This window comes from Dreissena polymorpha, chromosome 14, assembly GCF_020536995.1.
Source record: "Dreissena polymorpha isolate Duluth1 chromosome 14, UMN_Dpol_1.0, whole genome shotgun sequence".
NCBI lineage: Eukaryota > Metazoa > Mollusca > Bivalvia > Myida > Dreissenidae > Dreissena > Dreissena polymorpha.
The window spans coordinates 27,972,994-27,999,364 of NC_068368.1; the positions used below are offsets into that span (position 1 = coordinate 27,972,994).

At 36.0% G+C, this 26,371-nt stretch overlaps 1 protein-coding gene across 5 annotated transcripts in view; it reads right to left on the reverse strand.

Annotated features, from left to right (window-relative positions):
- LOC127856977 (SUN domain-containing ossification factor-like) overlaps window positions 1–26,371 on the reverse strand; it is a 148,767-nt gene that overhangs the window by 21,723 nt on the left and 100,673 nt on the right. For 2 of the 5 annotated variants that reach the window (XM_052393198.1, XM_052393197.1), the window contains exons 3-13: window positions 18,233–18,417; window positions 14,863–14,994; window positions 12,929–13,803; window positions 11,631–11,811; window positions 10,845–10,952; window positions 9,232–9,399; window positions 8,038–8,183; window positions 6,923–6,988; window positions 4,016–4,127; window positions 668–735; window positions 496–543 (exon numbers count right to left, since the gene is read on the reverse strand). In XM_052393198.1, the coding sequence (XP_052249158.1) occupies window positions 496–543; window positions 668–735; window positions 4,016–4,127; window positions 6,923–6,988; window positions 8,038–8,183; window positions 9,232–9,399; window positions 10,845–10,952; window positions 11,631–11,811; window positions 12,929–13,803; window positions 14,863–14,994; window positions 18,233–18,417 (2,089 nt within the window). Of the gene's footprint in view, window positions 1–495; window positions 544–667; window positions 736–4,015; window positions 4,128–6,922; window positions 6,989–8,037; window positions 8,184–9,231; window positions 9,400–10,844; window positions 10,953–11,630; window positions 11,812–12,928; window positions 13,804–14,862; window positions 14,995–18,232; window positions 18,418–18,995; window positions 19,217–26,371 lie in introns of those variants that run through there. The other 3 variants (XM_052393195.1, XM_052393194.1, XM_052393196.1) reach the window with 3 other exon arrangements.

Here is a 26,371-nt window from a genome sequence, read left to right on the forward strand (position 1 = left end):
CATTCAAATAAGTCTTATATGAAATATATTTAATACCAAGGTTAAAATCCACCTGATGTGAGTGTGTTGACAGTGTTAATAGAAAACATGCATCATATACTAATGTTAGATAAAAGTGCCCTTATTGGGTTAGCCAAGATTTTGGACCTTCTGAATAAGTTTTATTCCAAAAGAAAGCAAATGTCAAGATCAAAATAAGGTGAGGTGATGTGGGTTGATCTTGCTCAAAAACATCGTTCATGCAAGTATCAAAGCTTTGTAGAAAGCATTATTGATATTTGACACACAAAAAGTCCTCTTGTTCACCAAGACTTTGGACCTTCTGAATAAGTCTTAGTTGAACAGTAGGTCAATGTCAAAATGAGGTCAGGTGATGTGGGTATGTAGAGTCAGTGTTCAAAGACATCATCCATGCAAGTATCAAATCACTTTTAAGGAAGAACTGTTGATGTTAGATGAAACATGTGATTGCGGATTAACATTGTAGGGACGTACCAATGGTCACACAGACAGGACAATGGCAATATGCCTTCTTCCCAGATGCTGTTGGAATAAAAAGTGTACGTAAGTTCCAAACTAACAGCTGTGTAGTACTAGGAGCAAAGCAGACAATCTTTATATGGCTTTGGCATCAACATCATTTCAAGGTATATAAAATGGCTGGTACCTGGTTCAGGAGGCACAGGGAGCTGGGTACCAATATGTGTGTCCGGTGCGGTCGTCACATGACCTGGACTGAAAACAACAACAACAATCCTGATAGTACCATTAAGGAACTGCACAAGGGTCAACCCAAGATACCTCTTCACTCAATTACATGAAAACTATTTTTTTTAAGTTTCATTTAAGTACATTAAAAGACTTTTAGACAAATACAAAAAGTCGGCTTTGTAAAACTACTCGTGAACAAAGCAGAATGAAGTCCCAAACCTGAGCACTGTAAAGAAGATCTAAAAAATAGATCTCATTTAAATACCACAAATAGAAATTCACTAGATCCTGTTAGAATTGAAATATAATTTGCATTATCATTCCTTTCCCCCAAAAAAACCCGTTGCTATTTTGATTGAAGGCTTAAACAATTCAGACTAACACCCCCATAGTTGACTAAAAAACTCCAGATTTAGGACTCATGCTCATGTTTAGAACTAAATGTGGAACTGCTCCAATTTACACAACTGGACAAGGATGATATCAATGATCAATTAATGAAAACAACTTAAATATACCAACAACCTGAACTAAAATGGCTGATAGAGGTGGTAGAATCCTCTTCCAAAAGATAAAATGCATACAGATTAAATTTCAGTTAAGATTTCAACTGAAAATAATTTTGCCCTATGTAAGTGTATTTGTACCTGTATATGACCACTGAACATATAAACAGTTGGCGCTTACCTAAGTACTGGCAAAGACACAAAACAAATTAAGACAGATTTTAACAATACAGTAAAAAGACAGGGGTTATTCAAGAGGGTGATGTGGGTAAAATCATCTAAAAGAAGAATATACATATATGTGCAGAGGGGGTTAGGACAAGTTAAAATATATGCACATGGGTAAAACAGTTGCCATTATACAGGCCCAACAGTTGACACAATATGGGCCCAACAGTTGACATAATATGGGCCCAACAGTTGACACAATATGGACCCAACAGTTGACACAATATGGACCCAACAGTTGACACAATATGGGCACAACAGTTGACACAATGCAGGTTCAACAAATGACAAAATACATGATCAACAGTTTTCTCAATATGGGCCAACCATTGACGAATTCTGCCCCAAAATTTGACACAAAATACTGGCAAAATAGTTGACGAAATATGGGCCCACAGTTGACATAATATGGATCCAACTTAGTCATTTGACACAATATTAGCCAAAACGTTGACACAATAGTTGACACAATATGGGCACAATAGTTAACACAATACAGGCCCAACAGTTGACATAATATGGGCCCAGCAATTGACACAATATAGGCCAAACTGTTGACATAATACAGGCCAAACAGTTGACACAAAATACAGGCCCAACAGTTCACACAATATGGGCCCAACAGTTGCCACAATACAGGTCCAAGAATTACACCATAAAGGTCATACAATAGACACAAAATAGGCTCAACAGTTGACAAAATACATGACCAACAGTTTTCATAATATGGGCCAACCATTAACAAAATATGGACCCAACACTTGACAAAATATTGGCCAATCAGTTGACACAATACAGGCCCAACAGTTGACACTATACAGGCCCAACTGTTGACACAATATGGGCCGAACAGTTGACACAATACACGCGAAACTGTTGATACAATACAGGCCCAACAGTTGACACAATACTGGCCAAACACATGACACAGTACAGGCAAACAGTTTACACAATATGGGTCCAACAGTTGACACAATATAGGCCCAACAGTTGACACAATACAGGCCCAACAGATAAAATAATACAGGTCCAACAATTGACACAATACATGACCAGCAGTTTTCGCAAAATGGAACTAACGGTTGACAGATTACTGGCCCAACATTTGACACAAAATACTGGCCCAATATTTGAATAAATACAAGTAAAAAACTTGACAGAAAAATGGGCTAAAAAGGGTGACACAATAATTATGGGCACAACAGTTGACACAAAACAGACCCAACAGAAAAGACATTGCAGAATACTCAGCACTAAACTTGTCAAACAACAAGAGCTGTCAGTGGACAGCGCGCTTGACTATTCCGAGTTCTTGACAGTATAACGTAAGCCATCATGGGGAAATTGTTCATATTCAATAATTTATTAGACGATCTTTCAAAAATAAAAAAAGGAAAAAATAAAAATAAAAATTTGGGGGGGGAGGGGGGGGTTGAGAGGGGGTATAATGTGGGGTGTGGTCATTTATTAGACGATCTTTCAAAAATAAAAAAGGAAAAACAAAAATTTTTGGGGGGGGGGGTAGGGGGGGGTGGTGAGAGGGGGGTATAATGTGGGGTGGGGTAATTTATTAGATGATGTTAAGGGGGGTGTAGGGGTGGTGAGAGGGGGTATAATGTGGGGTGGGGTAATTTATTAGATGATGTTAAAAAAAAAAATGGGGGGGGTGGGGGGGGGGGGGGGGAAGGAATTCTGGGTAGTAGCGTGGGGTATTGTTTGGGTGGAACCATTGTGGTATTCAGGTAAGTGTTGTTTTGTCAAATTAATAATAAAATGTGTTCATAAATAAAGAAGTTTAAGCAAAATGTTCAATTATCTAAGTGTAAAAGGGGTCATAATTATGTCAAAATGCTTGGTACAGTGGTCTGATGTTGTTTATAGATTGGGGTCATGTTGGTTAACAAGTATGCAAAATATAAAAGCAATATGTCAAAGGATATAGTAAATATTTGGGGTTGTACGCAAAGTTTAATATAGATTTATCAAAAATATGCATATTCTAAGAATAAAAGGGGCAATAATTCTGTCAAAATGCTTGATACAGTTGTATGCTCTTGTTTATAGGTTGGGGTCATGATGGTTAACAAGTATGCAAAATATGATTATTGAAAGTATTTGGGGTAGTACGCAAACTTTAATATTTGCTGCATATTCTAAGTGGAAAAGGGGCCATAATTATGAAAAAATGCTTGATAGAGTTGTCTTCTCTTGTTTATAGGTTGGGGGTCATGTTGGTAAACAAGTATGCAAAATATGAAAGCAATATGTCAAGGAACAATGAAAATAATTGGGGTAGTACAAAAACTTTAACATTTGCACCCTAACGCAGATGCAGACGCCGACGCCGGGGTGAGTAGGATAGCTCCACTATATATATTTCATATATAATAGTCGAGCTAAAAATCAGTGAATACAACTTACATGTTAGTTCCAGGCACAGTTTCCACATTATGGATCCATCAGTTGACACAATATGGGCCCAACACTTTACACATTACAGGCAATTACTGACCAAACAGTTAACACAATAGGGAAAACTCGTCATACAAAAATCATAGTATACAACTCACATGTTGGCATCAGGCGTGCAGGGAGAGGTGGGGGCCTCCCCAGATGGGGTCACCGTGACATTGTGCTCCACCTCCGTACTGCCACTCAGGGCCACAGCATCCTTGATGGAGTCTGAAAGTATCCAAGGTATGCATGACAACTGCAGTCCTCTCCGAGATGCTTTAACCCCCCTCCCAACTCAGTTTATGCACTTGATGCTTTGCAGCCTCTTAGAAAATTTAATTTAATTTAAGAAAGGTGTTAAATTATTTAACACCTTTCTCAATAGTTTCAAGTTTAAAAGGTTTTTATTTCCAACCCTCAGATTCTGATGAGCAGCAAACAATATACAACCTGAACAGATTGCGAGTAAATCGCCGGCTGTTTTGGTTTTATGATGGTTGCATGTAGCCATTTACAATTTTCTTCTGAGCTGAAGAGTTAAACCAATTTATTAAACATATGTTACTGAAAACATAGAATAGAGACCGTACTCTTGGTTATTAGCCAGTAACTATTTAGAAAGATTCAAGATTTGGTTACATTGTTTACTTACTTACCTATTATAAATCAAAAAGTTCTGAGAATTGTGGTTTTAAATAACAAACAAGACATTACAAAATCTGTAAAACACAAATTGTACAATTCACATCAAATTAAAACATACTGATGTAGGGGTTGTGTGAGTTTTTAGCATTCATAAAGCACGAATGTGAAGATGGTGTTTGCATATATATTTGTGAAATGGTTTCTTTGGCCATTTTCAACAATATTGAAGTCATATCAGTGACATCAATTAACCAAATAACACTTTCCTGGGTTTGCTGGTTTTTCAGTACCAAGTAAGTACTTACTTATGCCAGTGACTTGCAACTGCCATACTTAACCCTTTCCCACTCAGAAGCAAAGTAAAAATGGCTATGTGCAAACAGCATAAAACCTGAACAGCCTGGGAGTAACTCGCAGACTGTTCAGGTTTTATGCTGTTTGCTGCTCACCAGTATCTAATGGTTGGAAATGGAGCCTTTAAAACTTTTATCTAGTAAGAAAGGTCTTTAATTAAATTAACTTTTACAGGGACTACAAACGCGTAAAAATACATATCTGTGTGGTAACGGGTTAAATCAGTGATTGACAGAAAAAGGCCGTAGAAAGAATATCATGAACAATGCCTACACAAGTAACCTGCTGCGTAGGGTATGCAATCTGGGATCCTTGGATTTGTTGGTATCATGAGCAATGCCTACACAAGTAACCTGCTGCGTAAGGGATGCAATCTGGGATCCTTGGATTTGTTGGTGAGCACTCTAATCAACTGAGCTAGCCTGTCTGACAAATTCTAGTCAACTAGACTTTGTAACCCTTTACCACTCAGATACATATTTTTACGCATTTGTAGTCCCTTTGAAAGTTTAATTTAATTAAATACCTTTCTTACTAGATTCAAGTTTAAACGGCTCCATTTCCAAATTCTGGTTTTATGCTGTTTGAACATACCCATTTTCACTTTGCTTCTGAGTGGGAATGGGTTAAAAAGGCTGGGTGATAGCTACGTTAGCGTTACCGATCGCCGAAATCGCCATTGGCAATAACAATTCCTAGCTGGCGATTAAAAATAAGATTTTCATGAAATTGGCGATTAAAAAAAATAGACCCTATGCTTTACAACTGCACACTATAAATCGCCAGAAACATCGCTAAGATTACACAGATAACACCCTTACCGGAAAGGCCCCATGGGATAATGACGACCGCCTAGGTTGATAATCCACATGGCTAATGTTTTAATTGGTCACGCTTTACACTGCGACCAGACTTTTTGAACATTTGGGTTACTTGGCGATTTACGTGATAACTGAATCACTGAAGCGTGCCGTGTAATCACCTATGCTATATATGTTACGATTCAACGTTATCGAATCGACCAATACGGAATTGTCATTTAATCAGATGGGCGGAGTTATGGCATTGACATAGCCACTATAAACTAATTTCCCAACAAACAACGATTTTGATTGGCTAAAAGTAGATAAGAGTAACTTGCCTTTACGTTCGCAATGCGACTTGAAAGACCGATTTAGAAAGTGAGTTGCATATTCCGGGAAAAATGGATTCTGCGAGCGAAAATGGCAAGTCGAAGCAACAGAAATTAACACAATTCTTTAGAAAAGAAAGCGGACAGAATAATGTAGGAAATGACCGAATGTTAGGTTCGCGATCGGAGGATGTCTAAAATAGTGCAGATGTGAATGCAGAATCGGAAACGTCTACCTGTCAAGTCTCACGGTTTCATCGTGAGTCTCACGGTTTTTTACATGCAATGACATTCTCATGCTGACTAAGTAATTTCTCACGCATTTCTTCAAAAACAAAAACAAAAATGAAAAAAGTAATTTTTAAAATGTCGTATAATTACTACTGACACAGGCGGGTTGTTTTAGTGGTTTCAAACCTAAATACCACATGTACCGAAAACTGTTTAACGGTGTTAATGTATCATTATCACTACGCCACCGGTGTCTATGTAAACAAAACAATCGTCTGCAAAATGTCAGCAAGTGGCTCACCAGCGAAGAAAAATTTTCAAGCAAATAAAAGGGCTAATTTCAGACAAAAATAGTCTTAATTTTTCTCAGGAAATAGCCCCAAAACGCACCACAGACGATCTAGGATCCAAAAAAACTACGGGGTAGGGGCATGGCCTCGCACCCCCCCCCCCCCCCCCCCCCAAGATTTGGCGACTATGTTTTTTTCCTTAGCGCTAACCTAGGATAGGAAAATGGAAACTTATTGGAACCCACTGATGATTGCAATACATTGCATACCACGAAATGACAGAAAGCAATATAACAGAGCTATATTGCATTTGACTTTGGGTCAAACAAACAATAATTTTGCATGACTTTAAGTGCCCTTTTTTTACTTACTCTGACTTGTATTTTCTGAAGTGTCTTCCACATTGAGTACCTTCTTCACAATTCTGACAACTGTGTCTGAAAACAATGAAATCATTCAATTTTATCATTTCAAAATGTTGATTTTGAAAATAAGGAAAACAAGACTATTGCCAAGCAATATATGTCCCCTACCGGCTCCACCATTGTCAGATTTTTTAAAATAAATATTTGTTGCCATAGCAACCAGAATTTTTGACGTAGGAACACAATGAAATGATGTGCATATTGTCCATGTTGCCATCTATCCATGTTTCAAGTTTCATGAAAAAAATATGAATAACTTTTAAAGTTATTGCTGGATCCAGAAAAGTGTGACGGACTGACGGACACACCGAGCCAAACCATAAGTCCCCTCCGGTGAAACCGGTAGGGGACAATAAGCAACACAAATGAGAAAAAAATGAGAATTTGTATTAATATATTGATAGAGAATGTTATTTTAATGTACATATCTAAATGTTTTCTATATCATTGCCAATGTGCAAATACAGCTTGGGTACAACAATATTTTCTGTATACACAATGACTAACCACTAGGTATAGCTAAGGTTTAACCCATTACCACTTAGATACGTATGTTCACACATTTGTAGACGCTCAGAAAAATATATTTAATTAAAGACCTTTCTTACTAGACTCAAGGTTTTAAGGCTTCATTTCCAAACCTTAGATACTGATGAGCAGCAAACAGCATAAGACCTGAACAGAGTGCGAGTTACTTGCAGGCTGTTCTGGTTTTATTCTGTTTGCACATAGCCATTTTCACTTTGCATCTGAGTGGGAAAGTGTTAAACAGATATGAGCCAAGCTGTGGGAAAATGGTGCTAAATGCATGCCTGTAACGTCTTTTCTCAGATTAGCATGTGCAGTCTGCACAGGCTTATCATGGACGACACTATTCGCCTAAACTGGATTTTTGTTTAGAAGAGACTCCCTTTTAACCAAAAATGCCATTTAAGCGAAAAGGATTGATGATTAGCCTGTGTGGACTGCACAGGCTAATCTGGGATGACACTTTAAGCGGACACATTGAACCCTGTTTTTCCCAAAGCGTTGCTCACATACTATAAGCCAATGTTGTGCACCTTTGGCGCTCTCAAACAAGTTCTTGGCCTTGCCATCATGACCGGCCATGACCACATCCATGTCATCCTGCTCATCGTCGTTGCTGTCATCTTCGTTCTCTGGGGAGTCATCATCCTCATAGTCTGTCACGGCAACACCCAGCACTCTGGCAACAGCAGAACAACACATTAGCAACAGCAGAAAAACACAATAGCACCATGACAACACAATAAACTGACAGAAATTTAAGTTTTAAAATTTTTCGCAATGTTACTTATGTTGCCATAAGGAGCTTTGTGAATATTGGCCCAGATCTAATGCGTACTTTGACGGTAAAATACTGTTTGATAGGTAATGAGCCCTAAATCACTTGCCGATTGTCTTTTCTTAGTCAGACTCCATACCCTCAACAATTTTCCAAAATCATGCGTACATCCTGAAGTCTCACATCTGGATTTTACATCCCTGCCCCTCATTTATTAAAATGTTCCTGTTGAATGCCAAAATTAACCTAGGTCATACCCTCAACAATTTTCCAAAATCATGCGTACATCCTGAAGTCTCACATCTGGATTTTACATCCCTGACCCTCATTTATTAAAATGTTCCTGTTGAATGCCAAACTTAACCTAGTTTTTTCTAAAATCAGACCTCTTGATCGTTGTTCTGGACACACATAAACAAGATTCAAACTTGGCCTAGATATTGTCGTGATAAACATTCTGACATAGTTTCATCAAGACTGGGTAAACAATATGGCATATTGAGTGGTAACCATGTTTTTCTATGATCTGAACAGGTGAAGTAGTTTTTGGACACAAGTGACCCACATATGGACTGGGTCCAGATATTGTCTAGTTGAACCCTTTAAGCGCTGGAACCGAATTTTAAAGGCCTTTGCAAACAGTTTGGATCCAGATAAGACGCCACAGAATGTGGCGTCTCATCAGGATCCAAACTGTTTGATATTCTGATAGTATTCTGTGAAAAAAATCAAAGAAAATGCTAATTTTAGAAATTCAGCAGACGACATTTTAGCAGATGACAAATTTCCCAGCATGCAAAGGGTTAACAGTCTGACCAAGTTTCATCAATAATGATTTATAAATATGGCCACTAGAGAGGTAACAAGGTTTATCTAAGATATCACCTTCCAATTTAAAGTTCTTTAAAAAAGCATTATTCTTTACCACACAAGCTGATGTATGTCATACCGAAACTTTGTGATCGGGCAAAAGTGCTCGTTGCCGTAGTGCTCCAGGACATCAAAACGCACGTATTTGGCAAAGTACTCCTTCAGCTTGTCAATCTGAAATGTCTGCTCCGTCCTCTCATCTTTCATCTCAAACTCTCCAGCCAACTGCCAGTCTTTAGTTGGGTACCTAGATATCAAAAGAGACACCCATTACATGTTAACATTTCCATTCAAGGCCTGAAGAAAGATAAAAACAATAAAAAAATGACACTTTAATATGATAAAATAAAACAAATTGATTTTAATAATTATAATAGACTATAAAAGCAATGGAGATAAAACATACTTTAAAAAACAATAACATGTAGTCACATCAGGCTCATATTCAATCACCCCCCCACCCCTCCCCCCCCCCCCCAATTTTTTTTTATTTGTTTGCATTATATTTTGTGGTTAAAAAAAGACTTTTGAGGACAAACTTTGCATTTCTGGTTTTGCAAAAAAAGAGAAGAAATTGTGTTAAACTTGTGATTTGGTTGACCTACCTAATCAACAAAAATTCACGCCAATCAAAAATTATGATTAAATAATTATTTACAAACTATATTTTTTGTGAAAGGAATTAAAAAAACATATGAATACAAGTTACATAAACTGAAAAGAAATTTAAATTACTTGGAACATAGCATGAGTAGGATAGAAATACAAAATACAACAAGGCTATTGTCAAGCAATATGGTCCCCTACTGGCTCCACCATTGTCAGAAATTCCACCATTTTCAGAATTATATTATTTTTTTGGGTTGCCATAGCAACCACAATTTTTGACGTAGGAACAAAATGAAATAACGTGCATAATGTCTATATTGTCATCTATCCATGTTCCAAGTTTAATGAAAAAATATTTAGAACTTTTAAAGTTATCACAGGATCCAGAAAACCACCATTTTCAGCAGTATTTCTCGTCTTATTTGTTGCCATAGCAACCAGAATTTTTTATGTATAAACAAATGAAATGACGTGCATAATGTCCATATTGCCATCTATTCATGTTCCAAGTTTCATGAAAAAATATTAAGAACTTTCAAAGTCATCGCAGGATCCAGAAAAGTGTGACGGACTGACAGGGGACAAAAAAGAACATCAAATATGTGTTTATTTGTCTTTGTGAAATCAAATGCAAACTCAGTAAGATTCTCCCCCGGCCTATTTCTTTTTAAAATATTCCAACAGCACCCATAGTAGGAACACCCTCAATTCATTTTCTTTCTTGTACATGTTTATGTTACTAAAACCTTTCTGAAATTGTGAAAGGGGAATATAGATGGTATATCATCAAAATTAACACATCGCATATTCCCTTCTTTCGACCCAATATATATCAAGTATTCATCTAACCATATCAATACTTAAAAGTTTAAAGAAAGTACATATCATTGCCAATTCCTTTTCAATTAACGACTAATTTAGGATTCAAACTCATGCCTACAAGATGAGTCTACTTCAATAAAAATGTTACTATTTTGAAGACCCATAAATTCAGTTAAAAAAAAAATATATTGATTTTGAAACAAAAATACAATATGAAACATCAATAAGCTCATGTAAGATAAGTACCCAACCTTGACCTACCTGTCACTTAACATGACCTTGACCTTCTTAGGCTGAGAGGAGAAGAGTTCAAGGCTGGCAATCTCAACGGAGTGAGCTTGTATCGGCTCACACAGCTCCACCACCAACCTTGTGGGAGACAAGAAACAATCTCAATGTAAGTCTGCAGATTAATGACCTTGCTCAGGGAAAACGGGTCTTGATGCATGTGCGTAAAGTGTCATCCAAGATTAGCCTGGGCAGTCTGCACAGGCTAATCAGGGGTGACACTTTTGCTTTTTGGCATGTTTGGTTTAAAGGTGCCTCCTAAAAACACAACTCCAGTGTAGGCAGAAACTGTTCTCTTTGATAAGCCTGTGCATACTAACTAGTGACTGCGAGTCACACGCAGGCTGTTCTGGTTTTATGCTGGTTGCAAATGCCATTTTCACTTTGCTTCTCATGGCCGATGATGGGGGAACGGGTTAAGTAACTTTCGGATAAAGATAACACTTATCATGCAGGGCTTAAGAACTGATGAGTGCAAGGTTTACTGAATTCTCAAGTATTTCACGATAAAATCTTTTGTTACCCTATATCACATTATATTCCTTTGGTGCTAGTGTAGCTATTTTATTTTTCAAATGACCATTATCACTCTAAGTTTTCTGACAATGCACATTTTCTTAAAATGTATTTTTATCTCTAAATTTTCTCACAATAATTTTTTTTTAAATATATTTTGTTTCAATATTTTTGGCCGATCATTTTTTATTGTCTGATAACTTAAAGAAATTGGGGTATTATGACACAACACAATTTCCTTACCATTTTTTCACTTTACATGGCGTATTGAGATAGTCATCTTTGTTTGCGTTGAGAACACTTTTAACATTGGTTGCCTCGGGGTTGCTGGCTAGCACTTTAGCGCCGCAGTCGTGTGCAGCGTAGTTTTTCTTTTTTCTGGGTTTCACAGGAAGTGTTGGGGTATCTGCCACCACTAAAACTTCTGGAAGTAGAAATAGGCCTCGCTCTGGGAAAACCAGACTTAATACATGTGCGCAGGCTAATCAGGGACATAATGTGCGCAGGCTAATCAGGGACATCACTTTCAACTTTGATGGAATTTGCTGTTTACAAGAAGTCACTTCAAACAAAAATCCAGTCTAATTAGGGGAAGATGTTGTCCTTGATTGTTATGATAAATATGGGATGACACTTAAAACACATGCATTTAGCCCTGTTTTCCCTTAGCTAGCTCAAACGGATGAGCTTGTGAGTTAAAATGGTTATATGGATTCATGATTTATTTACTTTCACATTTTTTATAAGAAACAATTTATCCTCTCTAATAAAACTTTGACATTATACGCTTCAGTTAGATTGTGTTGTCCTAAGGTTGTCATGTCTTAATTAGTACAAATGACTTCATATCAGAGGAACAGATCTGTTTATATATTGCACACTAATGTGGCAAATATATGTATGCTTCCATAGGTGGTCAAATTTAAAGTGTGGACTCTTACAAATAAGAGGAGCAGTTAGACAAAAGGTACGATTTTTGTGCATGCTATTTTTAAATTCAAGTAAAAAACAACAACAGCAGTGTTATCTTCTCTTGATTTAAACTCAATTGCATTTAAAGCCTTGGTTTTATAGAGATACTATCAAGTCAATTTCATAAAAGACTGGTAGTTTGAATCTTTGAAAAATCTTGAAACAAAAGCTGTATTTGTGAAACAAAATGACCCTTATGCACCTTCAAGCAGAACATCAGCTTTTTTAGAGAAAATTGTAAAGAGCAAGGCCTGTAACTTTGTCAAAAATTAAATGGACCCGAACGAAACTCGAACTTGATATGTAAGTCATGTAGGTAGACTAACACACCAAAAATCAGGTAAATATTGGAAACGTTACTGTACAACTTCTGGCAAAGTGTTATTCTATTGAAAATTAAAATATCTGAAAGCATTTGAGAAAAAACTCCAGAAACAGAAAGTCAGATGGACAGAATCTTCCTTAGCGGAAATCAAACCTGTGACAATATCCGTAACAAAATTGCCACAATTGTGAACATTTACCTTCCAAGCTCAGAAATGTAACGCTAAAGGCTTTCACCAACTTACCCTCTTGTTTTTTGCCTTTCTCAGCCTCAGCCAGAATTTTCTGTGTCCATTCATTGAATGTAAGGCCCCCTTCGTCCTCCTTGTCATCTTCGACCTTCACACGACCTCCAGGTTCACCTTCCAACACTACCCCTGCCTTATCCTCTTGCGGCACCACAAACACTGTTTCAACCTCTTTGGGTTCCTCTGACACAATGTTTCTGGGAATTTCAGGATGAAACTCAGTCCCTTTATGTACCTCTTGATCCATGTCTCTAAAATCTTGACTAGGCATTGTTTCTCCATGATGAGGAAACTCCAGACCACTATTGATATCCCTTGTATTTATTAAATTAATAACATCCCCATCTGGGACCTCAATCTTTTTCACCATATCAGCTTCCCCACTTGAAACCTTATCCAAATCTTCGGACTGACCATTTAGAGCCGTGACTTTAATACCTTGTTCTTTGACCTCTGAGGGAGTGCCCTTGACCTCTGATACTGGATCTTTGACGCCTAAAGTGTCTTTGGTGTCTGCTAAAGGGACCTTCTGTTCTTGCAAAAGGTCCTTTATGTCTGAATGTAGTTCACTGCTATGCTGGTCATTTGGACCTGTGCTTTCTGGTCTTTGACCATTTGTAACTTCTGAACTTTGGCCATTAGTAGACTCTGAACTTCGGTCAGTTGCATTATCTGGTATAGATTCACCATTGGCCTCTGACAATCTGACCTGTGTGGGCTTTGAACTTTCATCTGTTGTAGTTTGAGAACTTTTGACAACTGTAGTCCCTGACCTTTGTTCCCCTGTAATCACTGACTGATGACCTTCAGTTACAGGGGAGGTTACTATTTTGATGCTGTCATGGACTAATTGAACAGGCACGTCATATTCCCTGAAAGATGGTGGAACATTCAATAAAATACATTAAACTAAAAAAAACTCCAACTATTTCGAAAAAGCAATTCATTAATTTATCAAAAAATATTTAAACTAGAAATGGCGTGGCAGAGGCTGAGGCGTATCCCCTCGCCGCATGCTTGACCCAGGGGGAACCCCAGGATTGGTAATGGGGCCATGCAAACTTGAGATTGACCGTATTGTCATAAGAGATGTTCAGTATCAATTGGAAGTGAATCCGTGTAGAAATCAAGAAGTTGATGTAAAATAACGAGATGTGTTTGTCAAAAACACAATGCCCTCTCATGCGCCGCTTTGATTTATTAAAAAAATTATGTATCATTTGGCAGGCTCATTACTTACCTCCCTTTAAAGCTTATTACATGTACTTCCCTTAGATTTGTTTTTTTTACCTTTGAGTTTGTCAGAAACACAATGCCCCCTCCTGCGCCGCTTTGATTTATTGATTTTTTTATATCATTTGGCAGGTTCATTACTTTCCTCCCTTTAAAGCTTATTACTTCCCTTGGTCTTTTTTTTACCTTTGAACTTGAAAGATGACCTTGACCTTTCACCACTCAAAATGTGCAGCTCCATGAGATACACATGCATGCCAAATATCAAGTTGCTATCTTCAATATTGCAAAAGTTATGGCCAATGCACCATACTGGGGGCATAATAATGGGTGAAAATCTCTGACCTGGCCCCACCCCAACCCCGATAACTTTTGACCCAGGGGTCAGATCAAAATTCCAAATAGTGCAGGGTCGCACAAATGCTCATAGCTACCATGTGTGTAAGTTTCAAGGTTCTAGTGCTTATAGCGTAGGAGGAGATAGTGGCCAGGACGGACAGACAGACGGCGGAGATAACCACAATATCCCCACGCTTTTCAAAAAGCGTGGGGATAACAAAATATCATTGATTATTGAATATTTAAACCCTTATTTGAGAAGAAAATATTCAATAACCATGTAAACAATTGTTACCATTTTCTTCCAGTTTAGAGGAAAACAAAAAGCAAAAGAACAACTACAAACAAACACTATTTACCTGTTTTTTTGCAATTCTGGACTTGATTGGTCCGGTTGTATTTGAATATCTGATTGGCTACTGACAGACACTGATGATGATAGAGTTGATGCAATAACTTGACTGCTTGAGATGGCTTGTGAAGTGGTACTGCTGAAAATAGAATATGAATTTAAAAGAGTGCAGCGTGAAATCACCACATTAAGTTACGCCAGTTAACCCTTTCCCACTCAGAAGCAAACTGAAAATAGCTATTTGCAAACAGCATAACGCCACAACAGCCTGCGAATTACTCCTCAGTATCTAGGGATTGGAAATGAAGCCTTTAAAAATGAATATACATGTAGTAAGAAAGGTATTTAATTAAATGTAACTTTCCTAGGTGCAACAAATGCGTAAAAATATGTATCTAAGAGATAAAGGGCTAAACAGTCCAAAGCTAAGCCTCCATGCTAGTTTTTACTATACTTTTCATGCTATGGGAAAAGGCCGAGGCTGTTTGCCTTAATTCAAATATTTACTTTCAAATATTTACCAAGATTTTCAACTTCCTTGCAAACCTACTTAAGACAATTGATGATTGATAATATTTTTACAATCCCCATTCTGAATCAGTTAGTTTAAGATGTTTTGTAATCAAGAGAGTTACCCCTAATCTGTTTACTGCTTGTAGAAATAATAAAAATGTATGTGTATGATTAAAATGGAAATCTTCAGATGCACTAAAGTGACAAATGTGTAGGCTAATAGAGTAAACCATAAAGTGCCACAGCGTAACTTTCTAAAAATATCATTTAAGGGTTCAGCGTAATTATATACTGATGTAACTGATCAAGTTATTTAAAGCAGATCTAAATTTTTCAAACTAAACTCTTGAAATTTATTAACATCATAATATGAATTTAATGTCGCCAAGAGTAATAATGTACACAATAGTCTAACAATACACAACTGAACTGTACAAAGACCTTCACTTTATGCTCTGAAAACAGATATTTTTAATCTTTTATTTCACATGCTAGTACATGTACATGTATGCATGGAACATTTAAAGCATGTATCATGATACATGTACAATAATACACACTAAGTATTAAAACTTTCAGCCTTGTGGTTTCAGAAGAGAGTTTTAAAGTTGACACTTTCAAAATGTATTGTTAGCTCTGGCGGCCAACATACAAAGCAGACCTGAGCAATTTCAACAATTTTGAAAACATGTCACCCAAGGATCATTTATATGAAGTTTTTTTTTCATCTGCAAAGATGTTTATGAGGAAATCTTTTAGAAGCAAAAAGATTTAAGTTAAGCAAGCAAGGACAGATGGATATACGGACTGGTGGATGACAGACATAACTTCATCCTTCAAGTTCCCCACAAGCAAGATGTGCTCTTGTGTGGTAAAACATGGTCTGTGCTCTGTGAAAAGGGGGTTTAATGCATGTGTGTCAAGTGTATTCCCATATCAGCCTGTGTATTCTGCACAGGCTAATCAAGGACAACACTTTCCACTTAAATTATATTTTTTGTTAAATAAAGTCTCTTCTGAGTAACAATCCAGTTTAGGCGGAAAGTGTCCTCTCTGATTAGCCTGTTCAGACTGCACAGGCTAATCTTGGACAACACTTTACACACATGCATTAAACCCCCTTTTTACAGAGCACAGACCATGTTTTACCACACAAGAGCACATCGTGCTTGTGGGGAACTTGAAGGATGAAGTTATGTCTGTCATCCACCAGTTCGTATATCCATCTGTCCTTGCTTGCTTAACTTAAATCTTTTTGCTTCTAAAAAATTTCCTCATAAACATCGGATCATAAGCACGGATCATATAGATTTCCATCCCCCATGTTGATGCTTTTTTATTCAGATGCAAAATAAATCAACAATGCACAGATGTCACCAGGCAAGATTAGCAGCACATGGGCTCAGGAAGCAGATGAAATGACAGACAAGCAAGATTTTTTCTATTGTAATGGTTGTATAGATATTAACAGAACAAAATGAACCATGTGTACTGTGTATTGTGAACTGCATGTCTGCTGCAAGTATTGCTTCACTGTTTGTTAAAAATTAAGAATACATATTTTTAAACAGAATATTAAATCGATAGAGCTCAAAGATAACAAAGGCTGTTTGTAAAACATGCATGCCCCCCATATGGGCTCTCCGTTGTAGTGGCAGCCATTGTGTGAATACGTTTTTTGTCACTGTGACCTTGACCTTTGACATAGTGACCTGAAAATCATTAGGCGTCATCTGCGAGTCAAGATCAATGTACCTATGAAGTTTCATGATCCTAGGCGTATGCGTTCTTGAGTTATCATCTGAAAACCATTTTACTATTTCGAGTCACCGTGACCTTGACCTTTGACCTAGTGACCTCAAAATAAATAGGGGTCATCTGCGAGTCATGATCTATCTAACAATGAAGTTTCATTAGGCGTCATCTGCGAGTCAAGATCAATGTACCTACGAAGTTTCATGATCCTAGGCGTATGCGTTCTTGAGTTATCATCCGGAAACCATTTTACTATTTAGGGTCACCGTGACCTTGACCTTTGACCTTGTGACCTCAAAATCAATAGGGGTCATCAATTTAACTATGAAGTTTCATGATCCTAAGCATTTGCGTTCTTGAGTTATCAGCCGAAAATCATTTTACTATTTCGGGTCACCGTGACCTTGACCTTTGACCTTGTGACCTCAAAATCAATAGGGGTCATCTGCGAGTCATGATCAATCTACCTATGAAGTTTCATGATCCTAGGCGTATGCGTTCTTGAGCAATCATCTGAAAACCATTTTACTATTTCTGGTCATCGTGACCTTGACCTTTGACCTAGTGACCTCAAAATCAATAGGGGTCATCTGCGAGTCATGATCTATCTAACGTTGTAGTTTCATGATCCTTGAGTTATCATCAGGAAACCATTTTACTATTTCGGGTCACCGTGACCTTGACCTTTGACCTTGTGACCTGAAAATCAAAAGGGGTCATCTGCAAGTCATGATCAATCTACCTATGAAGTTTTATGATCCTAGGCGTATGCGTTCTTGGGTTATCATCCGGAAACCATTTTACTATTTCGTGTCACCGTGACCTTGACCTTTGACCTAGTGACCTCAAAATCAATAGGGGTCATCTGCGAGTCATGATCAATGTACCTATGAAGTTTCATGATCCTAGGCCCTTGAGTTATCATCCAGAAACCACCTGGTGGACGGACCGACTGACCGACCGACCGACAGACTGACCGACATTTGCAAAGCAATATACCCCCTCTTCTTCGAAGGGGGGCATAAATATTATAATCACATTTGTCCCCTGCAACTTTATGTAAAAAAAACATCGACACATAATTAAATATGTGGTAGCAAGTCGTTTACCTGTCGTCTTTCAAGCTCTCCTGTAATTGGTCAGTATTCAAACTGGTTTCCAGCTCATGCCCAAGAGTGGTTCCCTGTAGTGGAATGGTTTCTACATTTTGTTTCCCATCTTGCAAGTTTGACGTGGGCACTGTCAGGACTGGACTGGGTTCAAGCAAACCAGTGGTTTCATCAATGTTTGAGACCTGAAAAACACAAATTTTCAAAAGCTATAAAACTTGGCCACTTAATAAACTTTGCCAAACCAGTCAATGGCTTTGCTGCAACTGGCCAACTAGAATATCCATAGAACTGAAGCTGCTTCGACTTAAAACAATTGTGGCCTTAACTTTCAAATATTTTCACTAGAGCTCCAAAAATATTATATAAGGTTTTAAGTTAAATTGGCGAGTGCATGAAAAAAAAACAGAGATGTGTTTGTCAGAAACAAAATGCCCCCTACTGCGCTGCTTTTTCTTTTTTCTTTTTTTGACCTTCGACCTTGAAGGATGACCTTGACCTTTCACCACTCAAAATGTGCAGCTCCATGAGATACACATGCATGCCAAATATCAAGTTGCTATTTTCAATATTGCAAAAGTTATTGCAAAAGTTTAACCATGTTCCTGGAATTTAAACCACCTGATTAATAATGACAATTACGCAATAGAGAACAAATATCAGTGACACCTGGCAAAGCTAGAGAGACCCCTTCAATCTCTGCATACCTGACTTAATTGAACAAAACCAAGAGAATTTCTGAAGAGACTACCAATGTTCTTACCTGAAAATTCACTGCCAGAAGAGCACAAACAAATAGCAGATGCCATGCATTCATTATCCATCTACATTCACTTCTATTACTGGAAGTCTGAGAGATTTTCCGAAGACGAAATCGACACTGGCATAAGTCCACAACAGAACACATGGTATCCAATAATGTCACATTATGACATGCAGTCTATGTTTTTTACAGCAGCTCATGTTACATCACTATGTTCATAAAATCATAAACGTTTAAAATATTCTTCCTTGAGGCAATATATGATGAATGTTTACACTTCACACATTTCATTTATTTCATTAATAAACTACTCCAACAGAAAATGTGAAAAAGTGTGTTACATATGACCCTACATTTTAGAAGCTACATGTACATGTACTTTGAAAGCCAAAAACACAATTGTTAACAAATTTCATGATCTTAGCATACATCTAGTCAAATTATAACTAAAAATTATCAACTAACTACGTTTTTAATTTATGGTCAGGAAATATGGTTTACATCTATTCAGATTAAAACTTAAATTCTTGTACCGGTATTTAAACGTATGATAACACTTGGTCAAGGTTACACAACACAAATACTTATACAAATACTTGACACAATAACTTATGATTGATTCCAAATGGCAGTGTTTGTTTTGTAAAAGATTTTCTGTTGATATTTAGTGTGATTGTCACTTGACCTGCTCATTTTAAAAATAATTTATAGGAAAGATTTTCTCACACCCACTTCAGTCTTGATTAGTTAAGTACTATAGAAGCTCCTTATCCATGTGCTATGAATACATGACGTCAGTGTTATATATCCAGGATTATTTATCACGCATGCATTAAATCTGTTTCTTTCCCAGAATTGTTTGCTTGTAATAAGTTAACAAGCTTTCCCCAGAATTGAAGAAAAAACAACAGATATGCATGCTTATGTATACATGTACCAAATACTAAAAACCACCTGACTTATTCGTTAAAACAACAAATGTAGGTTTTCTATAAACAATTATTGACTTTAAGTTCTTTTTAAGTATTGACACAAACAATTTTGACTTACTGATCACATATATTTCATGCCGCACTTTAATTTAATTCCTAAATGAAAGACTTTATTCGAGTCATAATTGTTTAAGTTTAAATCAAAGTACTGACAGTACTGGTGTGACGATGCTTTTGAAGAAGATTGATATGAAAGCATCTATTTAAGTTTATCTACATCACCACAATTGTGTATGTGGGTACGAAAATTTTGGGTAGGAAAAAAATGGGTACGAAAATTTTGGGTACAACAATTATGCCAAAAAAAAGATTAAGTACTTAAAAAGATTTGGTTACAAAAAAAATTTGGGTACGAAAAAAATTGGGTACGAAAAAAAAATGGTTACGAGCAAAAATTTGGGTACGAAAAAAAAATTTGGTACGACAAATCTAGGGTACGAACAAAAAATTGGGGGTACGGGGAAGTAGTACCCGTGGGGAACTTGATCCTTTCAGCGAAACTGGGAGGCGGGTTACATTCTCGATCAAATATAACAAGAAATATCTTTAAAAAGGTATTCGACGTGTATTTTCTGTACCACTTATCTTAAAAAACTGTCTGTTACAGTAAAACGTTTGTGGGTTATAACATTACGTTTCAGCATATAAATTCAAAACTTGACATGCTCTTTAATTGCACCATGCTCTTTAATTTAACATGTATATCATACCAAACTTTATATTTCGTTGTTTCCTTTCCTAAGTTAATGATGCTATGTCTACGGACGTGATTTCACAATCCCATGTGCATGAACATATACTGTTTCTCTTTTGATTATTGTTTTTTTCTCTAATTCAATAAGCTTAGGCATGTTTGTTCGTTAAGTACAGCAATAATTTCATGATGATTCCCGATCGAAAGTGGGTATGAGCACATAGTCGTAAGAGCACTTGAATACGTGAGTTCGCCCATGAACACATGGTAAGGTTAACTAAATCTCCGCGATATGACCTAACATGCGTTTAAAACAGCAAACAATATCCAACAAACGAATGAATTGTCTAACATAGTATGTGCACTGATGTGGCTCTGTAATTTTTGTTTAAAAAGTTTATAAAATATGCAAAATGAGAAAGCACGCAGAAGAGCGAGTATCACAGATATGATATGGCTATTATGCTGTTTATATACCATAGTCGCTACAACGTTTACAAATGGCAGGTTCGAAATAATTCGTTTTCTTTACACTCATGATCGCGGTGAAAGTTAATTATACACGTTTTAATTCGCAATTTATTTACTGAATAACGAGAAATGTCAAATACAATACAGAAAATGCATAGTTGTTTCATTGATCTATAAACATATAATGGATTGAATATAACTGATTTAAAATTAACGTTTTCAAACTATTATTAAATCTTTTCCCAGAATATGCTGTCCTATTTATATATTTATTCGCAGCATTGTCAAAAAGTAGTCATAAGAGTTCCATGATAATTTTAGAGAAAGATTTTGGATCACAAATGTGGAAGATAAGAAAGCTGCACTAGTGATTTTTTTACCGGTATGTTTAACTCCAAAAATGTTCAGTCAAAAAATTGAAATAAAGAATTTTAGCATCAAAAGTCTTTTAATTCGCCTTGAAAAATTTGCAAAAATGAATAAATTTCAAAACATTTTTAGAATTTATGTGTTGACCATACACAAGAGGTAGAAGAGGGCAGGGGGGGGGGGGGGTCAGGGTGCACCACGCACCACCCTGACATATTGCATTTTGTTCAATATCTTTTCATAAATTGCTATTGGTTTCCAAACTCTAACAGGGAAAAAGGATCAAGTTCTGCAAATTTGTTTTCATCATAATTTAGCAAGTTCATCATACTGGCAGGTCAAATATAATTCATTATAACTACTAAGATCACAGTTGAGCATAGATATTATATTGCAAGTTCAATTTTAAAACTATAGCTTCGTCACACACACAACTATAATAACCGCTGCATCGCTTTGTGATCAGATGAGCAGGCACTAAAATGGATCACTTGGCATTAAATTTTGTCTTGCCCATAAGCTCTTCATGGCAATGATATATTTCAAGTTTCAAGGGCATATACATGTAACTCAAGAATATATGGATCACTGTGCAAAAAAGTCTGTCTTGCACATCTAAACTGCATGGTGGGCAGGGCTCGAAATTAACACTCGCACACTCGCAAAATGCGAGTGAAAAATACCGATTGCGAGTTAAGTTTTAAGCCACTAGTAATTTTTTGCGAGTAAAGAAATAGTGAAAAAAAAACCAGTAATATTGCTAAATGCGTTTTACGTCCTGAACGCTAAACCATAGGTCATAGAACATCCTAATACCCATATGCCGAAGCGCGCACCTTGTATATAGACTAGTATACTTATAGTACAGATACGAGGATGGTATTGGTACAAAGAACGTTAAACAGTCGACTAATTCACATGTGTTCATTGAACTTGAACAGACATGGCGTCGAAGCTAAAAATAACTTGTTTCTTTTTGCCCACAGATGGAAATAACAATACGAAAGATAAAGCAAAGTTAACTGTTTTTGATTTTGCGAGTTGGTATTAAAGCTGCTCGCAATGTTTTGCAAGTAGAAAAAAAGTTAAATTCGAGCCCTGGGTGGGGACTTACTTCAAGTAATTAAGAAATTTTATACCTGGTGAAAGGTTTAGGTAGTTTGTACACAAACTTAGAACATTGTAAGCCTATAAATGGCTAAGTCAAACTTGCACATGGGTTGGGAGCGTGTGGATATCACTGGGCATGAAGACAGTGTCTTGCACAATCCTAGTATGCAGATGAAATCAGTATTAAGCAATAATTCACGTATTATGAACATGTCAATATTATAATAGAATTTTAAATTTGAACTCTGCTGTTTGAATACTGAATTAAATTGGCAGTCATTCACCGAAATCTTTGATAAAACATGTACATGTATCTGAATAATATGCAGGAGTGCTACACAAGCTATAACAACGTGAATAATGTTACTGACATTTTTTAATTTATACATGTATCTATAGCCTTCACCACTTGCAAATGGTTTTGCAACAATATATACACATGTACATAATGGACACCAGTCAAATAGAATTCGTAAAAGAAAATATGCATTTAATTTTTAACAGCCTGTAATGAGAATCAATAAAAAGTGATAACAACTTCAGCTAATGCTACTATGATTAATTTATGTTTAAAACATGTATACCCATTTTTTCGTACATAACATTTGAAAAAGTTAAAACATATTTACTTTATGTTTATTGTTGCACTGCTGTTATTTTCTTATCAATGTGATACATTGTAAATTACCATGATGAATTATATAACTTCTGTTGAATTAAGTTTCCAGCCAATATGTTTTATAAAAAAAAAAATAATAACTTTCAATTGTACAATAAATGTACACAAGAAAATAAACCAATACATGTACATGTGTAGCAATAAAAAAAACAAATCCTGTTGACACTCAATATAAAATACAAACAATAACAAACTAATTTCAATAAAATATAACAAATGTCGTAAAAAACATTTAGTCTCAAACTCACAGCTGGACCTTCGACACAAAGTTTTTAGAGTTTTATAATGTTTAATAATTTCCAGCCTTAAGTCAGAAGGCTTACAAATCCATTGATAATCCTTCTAAAAGAATACTGTTAATACCACAGAACAATACATATACTCAGTAAAAACTAATTATTAATATTATTTGCATCATAACTTCAGGCAAGAACAGTTTGAATCATGCATTTACAACTACATTCAAATCTGAATGAAGTTGAAAAAGGCCACATCAGCTTATAAACTTTAAAGGGAGTTTTATTTATCATATGTGAAATACTGGTAAAGTAATCTGTTAAACACGGATCTTCCTCAAGGATATGGATTCTTTCTGCTTGATCACTAGAATGGCATTAATATAGATAATTATGTTTTTATAAAGCCACCTTTTCAAAATTCACCTCACTGGAAAACTTTTTTTATAGTCCCTTTTTAATTAAACAATCCCACTTAAATGAACATAATAGAAAGTGTTAATGACATATAAATAAGTACCGTATTAACTAATGATATACAATTTATTATAATTAACCCTTCCAATGCGGGAACCAAATTTTTTAGGCCTTTGCAAACAGTTTGGATCCAGATGAGACGCCACCGAACGTGGCGTCTCATCAGGATCCAAACTGTTTGCTATTCTGATAGTATTCTTTGAAAAAAATCGAAGAAAATGCTAATTTTAGAAATTTAGCAGACAACATTTAAGCAGACGACAAATTTCCCAGCATGCAAAGGGTTAAAGATCATATTCAGTACATCATCATTTACATTATTTTGATAAATGCGCACAAATCCCCTTTAAGAAATTCAGACACTGATAAAACTGACCAATCCCACCAAAATAAAGTCCTTTAATTGTCAGGCATAGAAGGAAATAAATCCTACATGAACATGTATTCCTTTCACCGGTGGATTTTAAAATGGCAATTTATCAACCTTTATTGAAATTTACACTTGCCATAAACACAATAACCATCTAAGGTTTTCGTGTTCTGTGAAGACCAATTTGGAAACAAAAGGTTTCTTTTACGTATTCACTATATCAAATGTTACACATTTAAATTGCATGCCTCTTGTTAGAGTTTTTGAAACTGTTGTCGTCATGATTTCAACGAAGTGTTGTTTCAAATGCAAAGGGATTAAGATAAAACATGGTATCAAATAAGTAAATGTTGCAACAAAATAGAGGCTCATAAATTGCAAAAGAAAGTTTTGTTACATTACAATTTACAAATGTATTAACAGAGCGACTGAAATTACTATATGTTTATCAAATTAAGCTCATATCTGCTTAACACCAATAGGCTGTTTTGTTGCTTTGACAAGACCAATCAGAATCTCATTTTAAAATGCTTCAGGGCTTTTTTGACTAATTTTGCAGCCATTATTGGTTCATATTCCCAGTGACATAAAAGGTAGTATACTTTCTCCCAAGCGATTCCCTGCAAAATGGATCATCATGATTTGACCTTCAGATGTCTTTAAATAAAGCTGTTAAGTTTAGCAAAGAGTTATGCAGTTTTAACCCTTAAACACTTAGATGCCTATTTTACGCATTTGTAGTCCCTTTAGAAGTTATATTTCATTTAAGACCTTTCTAACTAGATTTTAGTTTTTAAGGCTTCATCTCTAAACCTTACATGTAAATACTGATGAGCAGAAAACAGCATAAAACCTAAACAGACTGTGAGTTACTAGCAGGCTGTTCTGGTTTTATGCTGTTTGCACATTTTCACTTTGCTTCTTTAAGTGGGAAAGAGTTAATACACCTTTCACTGATATGTTTATGTTAGGCATTTCTGTTGAATGTTAGTTATTCGAATAATCATTGAAAAGTTATAAACCAAACAATATTTTTATTATTTAATTTTAGTACAAAAAGTAATTACACGCAATCATCATTGTATAAATTATATTTATTTTTAAAAAGGATATTTATTTAGTAACTTAGAATTTAGAATATTTGTAAATCAATCCCCATTAATGTATTAGCGTAAAAATCCGCCCCCCCCCCCCCCCCCCATGGAAAGGCACCAGCCCCTGCACACATATACACTTATTATTGTTGTACAACATTTTAACAGCTGGAAGTGTATATGAATGTGATGTTACGCATGACACAGCTTGTAAACCTAAATCACATATTTGTACTGTGGTTTAAATATGTAATCTGTCAGGTTTCACCAAGTGTTTCGTGCAAATATCATAATTAGTGTTGGTGAAAAAATATGTCCAAACATTACATGTAATCTAAGAGTTATGAGCATCATATATACACATATATTACATGTACACAAATTAAGTGACTAATTTTTTATCTTGGCAGCAAATGATTTGTTGATACATTTTGCTTATTTAAAGTAAAGAGCTATCATAAATTAAAATGAAAGAAGACAAGGAATAAATATCAAAGCATTTTTATTTTATTTTGCTTTTTAACAAATATCTGCTGATATTGAACAATTATACAGTTCTTGCTGACATGCATTTTCCAAAATGTACAGACTTTGTCAAGTTAAACAAGCAAGATATAAGAAACAAGTAAATTTTACCGCCGAATATCGGCGGCTTCCCCCATGAAAAAAGTATACTTTTTCCCCTTTTTAAGCTAAAAATTCCCTGTCCAAATTTTTTTTTTTTTTTTTTAAATTTTATACCCATGTTGCCAGCTGGTATAATGCTATTAACCTTTGATTAAATGTATATTGATGTAAATCACATTAAAATATAGCAATTTTAGGTGTTGAATGGTTGGTGAAAAGATCTTCTAAAATTCCCCTTTTCGCCGAAAACGACGCGA